Source organism: Phodopus roborovskii, unplaced genomic scaffold, assembly GCF_943737965.1.
Source record: "Phodopus roborovskii unplaced genomic scaffold, PHOROB, whole genome shotgun sequence".
NCBI lineage: Eukaryota > Metazoa > Chordata > Mammalia > Rodentia > Cricetidae > Phodopus > Phodopus roborovskii.
Genome location: NW_026126469.1, coordinates 35,006,156 through 35,018,190, shown reverse-complemented (window position 1 = coordinate 35,018,190; position 12,035 = coordinate 35,006,156). Strand labels below are relative to the sequence as shown.

At 42.4% G+C, this 12,035-nt stretch overlaps 1 protein-coding gene across 2 annotated transcripts in view; it reads left to right on the top strand.

Moving 5' to 3' along the window:
• The first annotated feature begins 1,390 nt into the window (after nt 1–1,390).
• Alcam (activated leukocyte cell adhesion molecule) overlaps nt 1,391–12,035 on the top strand; it is a 178,372-nt gene continuing 167,727 nt past the window's right edge. For both annotated transcript variants that reach the window (XM_051191610.1, XM_051191609.1), the window contains exon 1: nt 1,391–1,543. In XM_051191610.1, the coding sequence (XP_051047567.1) occupies nt 1,471–1,543 (73 nt within the window). In that variant the 5' untranslated portion in view covers nt 1,391–1,470. The remainder of the gene's footprint in view (nt 1,544–12,035) is intronic.

Genomic DNA, 12,035 nt, shown 5'->3' with positions numbered 1-12,035 from the left:
AGGAGTTGGCTTTTAATCTGAGGAACTCTGGATTTTGTTTTGTAACTTAAAAATCGTCGCCTGATTAAAAATAAACATGACACTTCTTAAAAGGGGGATATTAGGAAAATCCGTGCGACGATGTATGGTATGGTAGTTTCCTAATTCTCACCGGGAGGAAGATGAGGGCGGGAGAGGGGGCAGAAATTTCTTCTGGCTTTGTGGTACTGGATACTTGACTAAATGTTCTGCTCCGAGGAGATGTGCGCTAGCTGGGAGTAGGGGTAGAGAAGAAAGGCGAATTAGAGAAGCGAGGACGGAGTTTGTCCCGAGGGAGATTTTTTTTCCTCTACCAGCCAGTCGCTGTTTCCACCTTTTCCGCCTCCTCGTTGCTGGTCCAAGAGGACCAAAGGCGCTCTCACTCCTGACCCCCACGGTGCTGCCCCAGCAACTCCACAGAAGCTGAAGGCTGTGCTGTCGCCGAGGAGAAAAATCCCTAGGAGTGAGCCAGTGAACGTGCTTCCGGGTGCAAGAAGACAGCTATGTGACTAGGCGGCGCGCACAGCAGATGGCCACAGACTGAGTCTTGGGGGGCGCTGAGAACCTCATGGCAAGAGCCAGTCCGGGGCGAACCCAGCCCGCTGCGCCCCGGCTCGCAAAGCCGCTCCTGATTGGCCAGTGTGTCCTTGGGAGGCGGAGTCGAGCGCAGCCCCGCCCACACGAGCGCGGGCTGGCAAGGGGGCCGGGGCGTCATGCTCTCCTCCCATCCGGGGCCGCCAGCTCTGCTCCGTTTCCGACTCGGTCCTGCAGCGCCTCTAGGCTGCGGATCCGCGCTCCAACCACCTGCTCCACGCCACCGTCAGGGAAGCTGAGCCGGAGGGAGGAGCGCGAGGAGGAGGAGGAGACTGGCAGCTTCCACACGCCTTCCAGTGCTCCACTCAGAGCAGCCCGAGCCCGCGGCCGCCGCCACAGCTCCAGCTGCCGCCGCTCCAGCCACTGCCGCGGCTGCCACCTGAGGAGACCCAAGGTGCGGACCCAAGGCGCTGCCCCGCCGACCCCTCCGAGGTCCCGGTGATCCGTGCACGGCGCAACTCTCGTTGCCCTTCTTGTCATCTCCTTCGCAAGCGGAGAAACTAACAGAAGATAGCAGCCAGCGCGAAAAAGAGAACCGCGTCCTCCTCGACTGACTACTGAAGCGTCTCCTGGAATAAGAGGGTCGCCCGTCCTGGGAGGAGCAGCCAAAGACACCGAAGGGAGGGCGTGGAGGGGGAGGAAGGAGTTGCGGGTTGAGCGTGGAGGAAAGTTGCGCGTGGCATAGATAGACCCGACGGCGCAGCGCCGCGATCCCCGGGGGACCGTGTGTCTGGGATAACGCTGCTACCCCCCCTTGAGTCCGGACACAAGAGCGAGCGGGCCCCGTGGGCCCGGGGACGACGCCCCCTCCTGCGGCGTGGACTTTGTCGGTGGCCCTCGAGGAGGAGGAGGAGGAATATGGCACCTAAGGTGTCCCCTTCTTGCCGTCTGGTTTTCTGCCTCTTGATCTCAGCCGCGGTCCTCAGACCAGGTAAGCAATGGCCTCTGAGCAGCCCGGCCGAGTGTCGAGTGTCGCGGTTGCTGTGGCCCGGGGGCGGTGCCCTGGGTGGCCTGGGACTGTGCGCCCTAACGCGTGGTTGGGAAAGTAAGGGAGCCATAAAGGCGCGCGGGGACACGGACCTGTCCCTGGGAGCAGTCACTTGTGTCACACGTTTTTAGGCTTGACTGGTCTGGTCAAGTTTGGGCAGAGAGAGCAAGCTCGGAGAAAATCTCCAGGAACTTTGGATGAGGCTTAGCTCGAGGCCGAGGTGCCCTCAGGATTCGCTATACTCTCTTCCCCTGCACAGTCCCTCCAGACCCTGGGTGTCAAAGTCCACGTCATGAACCCAGGGCAGTTTCCTTTTGCTTGGCTTTGAGCTGATATAACTGCCTGCACTTTGTCATGATAAATCCCCTAGTAACTTCCTCTTGGTCATAATGTGAAGACCCAGGAGGGAAGGCAGGGGCAAGGCAAGGCTTTTACCATCTCGGTGTGTGTGTGTGTGTGTGTGTGTGTGTGTGTGTGTGTGTGTGTGTGTGTAATAACACTGAAATAACAGCTGCATTGTCTGGTGGGTGGTGAGGGTAGGGTTGATGGCAGCCGAGTCACGCAGCATGGACTGGGTTAGCAGCCAGGTTTGTGAGCCCTGTGTGAGGGATGTCTTGATTTCCACACCCAGTGATAGCACCTCACTTCTCATTTCTACACTGAGTCCTCGAAGGAAGACGACAAAATTCCCACCAACCAGACTATCTTGTGGGGAATCCCTTGTCTCACCCTAGGGGACAGCCCTGCATTCTCTCACCCTAAGGGACATCCCTGGCCCTGGTGTCCACATCCACCAGCTGGCCTGCAGGCTGACATGCCATAGTCCTGCCTTGCCTGGTATGCTCTCCCAGTCCTTAGCCTAAGTGGCAGGTACTTTTCCCTGTGGAGCCCTAGATCTAACCTTTTGAAGTTTTGATTTTCAACCATTTAGTGGGTTGTTGGGGGTTAACCTACTATTCCCTGTTATTGGGCTTTGCCTTTTTTTTCCCTCCCCCTTTCTTTAGTTTTAAGTCAAGAAGAAGGCAAAAAAGGACTCACTTTCTTTTCACATCTTTTATTCCTGTACTCCCCTTCAGTTGTTGGTGAGCTGAAACCACAGAAGAGGGTTCAAAGGCTAGGGAATCTTTCCCAGGAAGGAAAGGAAAGTAAGGAGGCCACAGCAGGGTTTGGAAGCCTCTACTCTCTCTCTCTCTCTCTCTCTCTCTCTCTCTCTGTGTGTGTGTGTGTCTCCCCCCGTGTGTGTGTGTGTGTGTGTGTGTGTGTGTGTGCTGGGCGAGTGAGAGTGGAGGAGGTTGTTGCCTTCTCCATTTCTCTATATCAAAGTTGCATTTTTGGGTGAGGTAAGGAACTTATGTTTCTGAGGCTGAGAAAGACATCAGTGACCAATCTCAGGCTCTGGGGCGGGGACCCTAAAACCTGAGTAGCTCCAGGTTTTAAGGCAGGTAGGGCAGGATGAAATCACCCAGAAGATGAGCGCCAGGCCTCTCTAGTTTTGCACAACATAGTCTCACTTTTCTGAATCCCGCTGTAGGATGGGGGAAGGGCACCTTGGAATTCAGGGGAAGAGTCAAGTAGGGAGCTTGGGGGCCAGTGTGTGAAATGTGACAGTGCACACGCCTATCTCAGCTCTTGGCTTTAACCCTCTCACACCAGGCTCCCAGACTACCACTTCTACTCACCCTCCCCTCCCCCGCCCCGGACTGCAGCACGCAGCAGTTAACCTTTCATGCGGTCGCGCTGGAATTTATTTTCAGTTGGCCCCGTCGAAAAACAGGTTTTTCTTCGCTCGAAACTGCCAAGAGAGGAGAGGTTCTGCTCTCAGACCTGATGGCGATTCTTTCTGCACCACAGGCTCCAGTCCAAGCCACCAGCTGTGTGCTTTCCCGCAGGAGCGCACCTGCTGATCCAGGGTCGCAAGCCACAAACCCCCAAATTCGCTTTTCCCCTGAATGATAGCGCTGACGTTGTGCAAACTTCTCCACGGAATGTCAGTGTGCTTTCAGTGGAATGGTTATGGTTCTAAAGGCACAGGTCTCCTTGCAAGTGAGTCCAGGGCTGTAAGTGCGCCTCCTGCAGTGTCCTCTGCAGAGTGGAGCCTTGGGAGTGTGGTACTTCATCCCTGGGGCTCATTTTCCTGGTTGCCTCCTTTCTGGAGCAGTTTTAACAGTATGTGTCAGGTGCCAGAAGACAGACACTGCTCCTGCAGGTCTTTTGACTTGTCGATACCACAGTAGTCACCCATATGTTTTAGGCCTCTTGTGTAATCTGTTTTGAAGGTAGAGGGAGGCAAGACTTCCACCAAGAAAATCTGAGTATGATAAAGGCAGTGAAGTGTGTGCTCAGCATCCTAGGTGGGGAAAAAAAAAAAAATCAATGCATTATTCTTGCAGAAAGAGCGTCAGCCTGTGGTGACATTTTGTACTGCTTTAAAGAAAGCTTTCCTTGCTTGTTTGCTAGGAAGGAGGTGTGGCATGGCAGTTAACCATTTGTTTGAAGACTTGAGCCATCTGAGCTCAGCTCTTCTCTGAGATCTTTTTTCATTTCTCAGGATACAAGGTTCAGTCTAAGACTTACGTTTATCAGTTTATGTCACCAGGTCTGGGGGGGGGGAGCAGCCACTGAAATCTGAGCTCATGTCCTTTCAGATCACTCATGTGGCAATATTAAAATTTATTAATTTTACAACTACAAACTGCTTCTTAGCCCCACTATAGTCTGTTGTTTGTTTTATTTCTTTAACCCAATAGCAATTTACAATGTAATGGAGTACTGCTTGCAGCAAATTGCTTTTCTCAGCTTGATTTAAAACCTAGGTCTACATTCAGACACTTGAACATGACAAGAAAGCTTTTGGGGCTTCAGCTTTCTCCCATGTTAAAAAAACAAAACAAAAACAACAACAACAAAAACAAACAAACAAAAAAAACCAAAAACAAAAACAAAAAAACCATGAACCTATTCTTTGAGACTTCCTCCAGCTCAGACACTGCTTCTTGTATTGAGGTAAAAACAATTGGCCTGGCAGAATCATTTTCCAGTAATGTGTTTCCTACACTCTCATTCTGAGCAAAATGCATTGTATTGCTAGAAAGGGTTCAGTGTGTATCCCAATTGCTAACTTTCTTTCTTTTACTCCTTTTATAAATTCATAAGAATGTGTTGTGCTTTCTTCCAGGGCCAATTAGGAAAATCAAAACAAAATAAGATGGGGGGTGGGATTTGTCTCCCATTAACCTAGAAGAGCCTGGTAGTGTAGTCATCTGCCTCATCTTAACTGCATGTGTAGTTCTAGAAGTAGGTATAGGTTGGCTGGTACGAAACGCTCATGTAACAAAACATGAACATTTTACTTGTTTTACTAACCCTAATGGTGTTTGTATAATTCAGGGAATAGAACACACCAAAACTTTCATGTCATTTTAAAAGCCATAGAAATCCATGCTATTTTGCATTGCTAATTCCCAACTTTTCTGACATTTTAGGATATTCAAGCTCACTTTTTTTGGTGATGGAAATTCTTATGCGAACGCATGTATATCATTGACTTGTCAAGAAGTAGGCAGTCAACAGGAGCCCACTCAGCAGTCTTAAGTACTATTTATATAAAGCTGGTATTACAGAGTTCAATTCCTTACCCCCTACATCTAAGAAAGCTATGACCTTGAGAACTATTGTTCTTCCCCTGTTTCTTTCCCATCTAAAAAAACTTCCTTTTATGTAATTCGTGGTTCTGATTGTAGGGAGATTAATCATCCCATAGAACTGCATTTTGGAAAATTTTAGCTGTAAGATGTGCTATATTGAAACTTTAATATATTGTTAACAAAATGTTTTTTAATCTATTCCACTTAGTTATCATTTTATTGTTTTATTAAAGGGGGCCAGAATGCTTTTTACTTTTCTTATATCTTAGTGCCTTTTTATGTTCCCAATTCTCATGCCATTAAACCAAGATCTTACTGAAACTGAATGCTGAGTTGTAAGTTTTTATTTTTCATCTATAATAGCAGTATTTCTAAAGTAGTATTTTGAATGTTTTATGACCATCAAGCCTTATAGTCCAGACACACCTCTTTCTGTTCTGACCATTTGTTTAACATCAAACATCAAAGAGTTCTATAACTCCAGTAGACACATCCTATTTATATCTGGGAATATGGAGGAGAGCTACACAGGTTCCCCACATTGAATATAAAAAAACATCTGTGCCGTTGGTTGGACAAATAGAATCAGTCCCTTCAAAGTGTTGATTTTGTTCTTTGTTGTTCAGTTTTCACACAGCTCCATGCCATTGCTGGTCTAAGACTTTTGTGATGTACAAAGAATTACATTACTCATTGAAATAACAAAAACTGCCAAGAATATTTTCTTGAAGAGTGGGGAAAAATTAATGCTTGTTGATTATTACTTTCAAATTTCTGATCATTATTTTCTCAACAAGAGCTTAAAAGACCGGAAATGTGTCCATTTCTATTTTTATTTACTTTCTTATTTGACCAGAATTTTCCTTTCCCTATGAAAAATGAGGTAAAATTTGAACATATATGTATGTTCAAATATATATATATATATATGTATATATATATATATATTCTGTGTTTAAGAAGAAGCTGTTACATGCCATTTGACCAAGCTTTAGCTTACATTTATTCAAGTATTCTTTCTATATGTAAAGTATTACATATTTATAAATATTTTCATCCAACTAATTATTTATTTAAATGACAATCTCACATTTATTTCTTTTTGTTGTTGGCCAGAGTAGCATATATTTTTGAAAGAACTGATCAAAAAATACTGTGATATTTAGTCATTGTTAAATGGTAACCTATTATCATTGTTTGTTATTGTAGTGTATGTTCTAAGAATGAAATTAGGTTTTAATGTTTTTTCTTATTTATCTAGTCAGTTCTCAGACTTGCATGCAGAGCATACCAGTCCTAATCAAAGGATTATTTCATGTGACTTTAAGTTGAGTTACTTAGTGAGCATGACTGTATCTTGTCTTCTAAGGGTTGTTTGTATTTAAAAATAATGACATCAAACTATGTAGGGAATAGATGGTTCAAGAATTGGGTATCTTACTTCCACCACTGGTTTCTCCTTTCTCCTCTCTGTTTTCTATGTCCCTTCAAAAAGTGAGATGAAATCTTGGTCAAAGTAAGACTACAAGTCTAGAAACATCATTACGTGTATCTGTTCTGTAGTCTTTTCAAATAGGAGGCCCTTGACAGTTACAAGAAAAACTTTCCAGATGAGGGAAGATTCTCCTCTCCCTAAGTTTGTTTCATTATTTTAGATGGGTTTCTATGAATAAAGAGGCAGTTCCCTTTTCTTGATATAAGTTGGCTTGGCATCTTTATAGGTTGATTACCCAAAGGCTATTTACTTATCTGTTTTTAGTGAAAACAGTAGTACTTACAGTGGATTTCAAGGTCATTTTAAAAAGTGGCAACTCATAAATACCAGAAGAAAATTGAATTAAAATAAATTTATAACTACTTTATTGTGATGATATTGACAGAGGAATTATGTAAATTTGTTTTAAGATATTAATTGGCATTCTAATTCAACATTTTGGGAACATAAATCCCAAAGATACTCATACTTCACAAATCAGTATAAATAGACCTTTTTTTTTTCTGTGCTGAGAATCAAACCAAGTGCTTGCTGTTCATAGTGTGTGCAAACACTGGACCACTGAGTTATGCCTAGCCTAATAGAAATAGATTTTTAACCTAATAGAAGCAGATTCTTTTTTCTTATCCCATGAGTATGTATCTTTCAGGATTCTAAACTCTCTCATTAGAACTATAAATACTTACATGTAATCTATGCCTTTATATAAAATCAGCATTGTAATAACCAAACTGTGTTTAGACATTTCCCTTCCCCAGTACTTATCTGTGCTGTGGCCTTTGCCCTGTTGTATTAATATATGTGTTACTTGTCTCTTATTGGGCCATGAACTTTAACAATATCACATATTATCTTCAGTCCTACAAAGAGCTGAGCATCTGCCTTTTTCTTCTTTGCACAAAAACAGATACGGAGCTTTGTATGTAGCATCACCTCCTACCCATGAGTTGACAAATTTCTCTTCCTAAGGATCTTGGAATGAAGGGTATAATATCACTCCCTGAGAATTAAACTAGAAAATATAACCAGACTGAGAGAGCAGTTGCCTGAGGGTAAAGGAGGAAACCAGGAAGGCACAGAAGCCCTCTTGAAATGTAGTCAACCAGCATTGTCCAAGTAGTAGTTGTTACATACCTTTGTCCTGCTCTGTGAGCTCCCCTTTTCTCAGTGTTATTGAGACTGATAAATCCATTAGTAGGGTGACCATGCCTCCTGATGTAACCTAGGAAGGATCGACATAGAGTGTGCTTGAGGTTCTACTGGGTGTGATGATTGATGGATTGACTTAATGGCGGCGTCTCAGATGTTGCTATAATACATTAGTACATGGATTGTTAAAGTTAGAAAGAGACAACCCTAAGTTTTGTGTCTTTATTTCCTTATTTTTGCTGCTGGGAATCAAACCCAGGGCCCTATTATGCCAGGCAAGTGCTGTAATATTCAACTTCAGACATCTCCCTTTGGCTTCTGGAATGAAGTTTATATATGGACCATGTGCTCCATTTGGGGCATTGAATAGCCTCTAAAGAACTGTGTGTGAAAGCTTTGTCCCCAGGGCAGTACTGGTAAGTGATGGTGTTTTGGAAAAAGAGTCCTAGTGTGAGGTCCTTAAAAATTACTGAAGGCACAAATATGGAGTAGCTTTCTGCGGCAACCCCATTTCCTTCCTTTCCTTCTCCCTGGCTCATGGCATAGGCAGTTTGTCCTGTGCTGTTCTGTCATGAAGTACTGTGTCACCACCAGCCCAAACAATGCTGCCAATTAAATTCCAACTGGAACCTCCAGAACTAAGATTCAAAACCTTTTCTCTTTGTAAGTCAGTTATCTCAAGTATTTTATACAGTAGTGGAGAACTCAGTAACAGATCATAATTATTACTAACTGCTCTGTCTATATGTTTACCTTACAGCGCTTAACCATGAAAAATGCAGTTGTCATCCTGAAAAAGTCTCTATTCCTAACATTATTAATTTAAATGTTAGTCATAGCGAAATATCTGAGCTAGATTCCTGTCAGGTACAAAAAAAGACAGAGTTATAGCCTGGTGTTGTAAGGAGTTTGCTAGCCTAGATCCACAGTCAAAAAAGAGAGGCGGCAAAAAGAAAGTGTGTGTGTGTGTGTGTGTGTGTGTGTGTGTGAGAGAGAGAGAGAGAGAGAGAGAGAGAGGGAGGGAGGGAGGGAGGGAGGGAGGGAGGGAGGGAGAAAGAAACAGAGACAAAGACAAAGAGACTGGGATGGGTGGGGTGGCAGTGTATGGCTCTTGGAGACAAGTGGTAAATGGTCTATTGCGGTTAAATAAGGATCAGGATAAACAAATAGGCCGAATAGATGTTTATTCAGGGAGAAATAACTTACAACCTAGACAGATGAACACCAGGAAATTCCACCCGATGCTCTCCTATCCGAGTCATGCCAGCAAGAGAGCTTTTCCCGGCTCTTCCTCAGACCTCCTTCCACAGGTCACTTCCGCCCATGGCTCCACCCCCCAATGGGCATGGTCAGTGCCACAGAAGGACTATCTCACTACAATGATCCTTTTTTTTTTTTTTTTTTTTTTTTTTTTCAATACAGGATTTCTCTGTATTGGTTTAGAGCCTGTCCTGGAACTATATCTGTAGACCAGGCTGGCCTCAAACATACAGAGATCCGCCTGCCTCTGCCTCCTGAGTGCTTGGATTAAAGGCTTGTGCCACCACCACTTGGCCACATGTTCTTCCTTTTTTAATGAAACTAAACATGACTAAAAGTTGTCCCAGACATGGGGATCCCTGAGGTTGTTTGATACTTCCCTGCAACCTGTTATTTTGCTTGTCAATGTGACGCTCAGGAAATCTGTTTCATCCAAGTACTCATACAGTGACAAACTTTTGTACATTTGCACATACACTTCCCTCCTTTAGGAGTGAAGACACATTATATCCACAGTTTTGCAATCTATCTTTTCCTTTTCAACAGAATTTAGAGATAAAGAAACCTTGTCATATCAGTACATTTAATACACCTCACCTAAAACCAACAGAAAAAAAATGCATTTAATTATATTGGGACATTGTGATGAACAGTTTGTCATTCTTGGATGTATATTAGTTACATTAGTATATTATATACATTAGTATATTATTTTTTATTGTAAATAGAGCAACAGACATTATTCTAGATGCTGTTTTCCATATGAACAATTATGTTGGAAGGAAGATATGTTGAAAGTGAATTTGCTGAGTTATATAATACATTCGTTATTTAAAGAGAAATTCTAAAATTGTATTTCAAAAAGCATGCTTTTTCTATAATTGTGCCATTGCCATATATCAAAAATAAACAATTGAGTTCATTTAGTTAAAAGATATTGCAAAATGAGGTTATGAGTAATGGGTGTACATAGATATTGTACATGTAGAGAGCAGAAGGTACAGGTATATTACTGCCTGATTTCAGTGTAAACAAATGAAGCCAAAATGGATGAAGGAAAGTCTGATTCATGTGATTCTTTTAAAATCACTTTTCTTTGCATATAATATGAAACATAACTTCTCGAGCACCTAACTTTTAAAACACAAGCTGTTCTACAAGGAACAAAGTTTTCTTCCACTCACAGCTGTGGAATCAGATTGGCTGGCCTGGAAGTCAATTTAGAGGTAGTCACATATGGGCCTTAAATGTCTTCAACACTGCTTTTCCTTACACAAGTGGTCGCCAAATATTTGTGTTCCTCCACTGAAGGTACAGAGCACACTGAGGGTGGCCTAACTAATGCCATTTGCAATGCCCATACAAGAGATCTTACTGAGAAAACCAGGTATTTTTAAGTAAATTATAGTTTGAACAATTCTTCCAACAATTCGGTGGATCAGGGTCATTGTTTTATTTTTTTGTTCAAGCTGAAAAACAGCATTTTTCACAAACACTAAAGAGGTTAATATGATTAAACATATCTCACCCTGTAATTTTTGGACCTATTAAGAAAAGTAGGAGTGAAATATACTTCATGGTTACTTTTATATAGCAAAGAAAGCATAGCAATATGTTTTTGGCAAGTTGCCACCAAGAATATACTGAAAAAAAAAAAATCTTTTTAAAACCTGGAATATTCACAATGGAAGTAAGATGTAGTTTCAAACTTTCTGCCTGTTCTTTTTGCTTTGATGTTACAATTATTAACTTAGCTGGCATGTGTGTAAGAGTGTATATGTGTGAGTGTGTGCCCATAGAGTGAAGATGGATGCCACAGGACAAGTTGCAGCCTATTTTTCCTTTCTGCTGTTTGGGTCTTGGTAATCAAATTCATATAATCAGGCTTGACATCAAGCACTTTTGCCCCCAGAGCCATCTCACTGGCCCTTCCTTTAGGGAGGAGACTCACAGGATTGTTTGGGGGGGTATGATCTAGAATTAATTCAGAACGTTCAGAGGGAAATCATTAGCTTCCAGTTGTAGGTTGTATGATACACACTGGGTGTTAAAACCCATTCTTTGCTTGCCACAGCCATGACTCATGGCTTCCAGACTGGATGTCACTTAAGGAACTAAAGAGCTGCAGCTGTGCTCGCTCGGGTGCTTTGGTTTGTTTTTCAGGTGGTTTTCTGGTTCTCTAGCATTTATCTGGTTTCTCATTTGTAAGTTGAGGATAGTAACTATCAAGTTCATTTGATGTGAATATTCAAGAAGGTACTGGGTTCATCTGGCATTCTCCCATGCCTGACATACAGGAGACTTTCAATGTTTAGAAATGGTTTGCATTCCATTTTCAGGAGTAGTAGTAAAGTCATAATAGAATTTGAACATTATTCTCCTTTATTACAGAAATTTAACAGCTGCTTGTACAATTACTATGCATTTTAAAACTCAATTAGTTAATAGGTTTTGTTGTGTGTAACAAATTATCAGAGGAAATTACCACAGGTAGTAGATAGGAAAGGCTTAACAATGCATGGAGAAGGAGTTTATTTCTATTGACAAAAATATTTCATGTCTTTATAATAATATGTGATAAATACTAAATGAGAATATTAAAACTTAAGCTTTTCCAATTTGCTACAAGGAAATGGTATACACTCAGTCTGGTGGCTTTGTTATTTTTCTCTAAAACTCCCTTAATTCACACAGCTACAGCTACATTTTCACTCTGTCTGTTATCCTGCCTGTTTATTTACTTTGTAATTGAAATAGAATAAAAGATATTACTGATTTTTTTTTTTTTTTTTTGCCACTGGAAGTCTATCTTATAATCGACTTCTATAAAGCAAGTGTTCATTCCATTGCGTCTTTCACTATAGGTTACATTTTCAGAATATGGCAT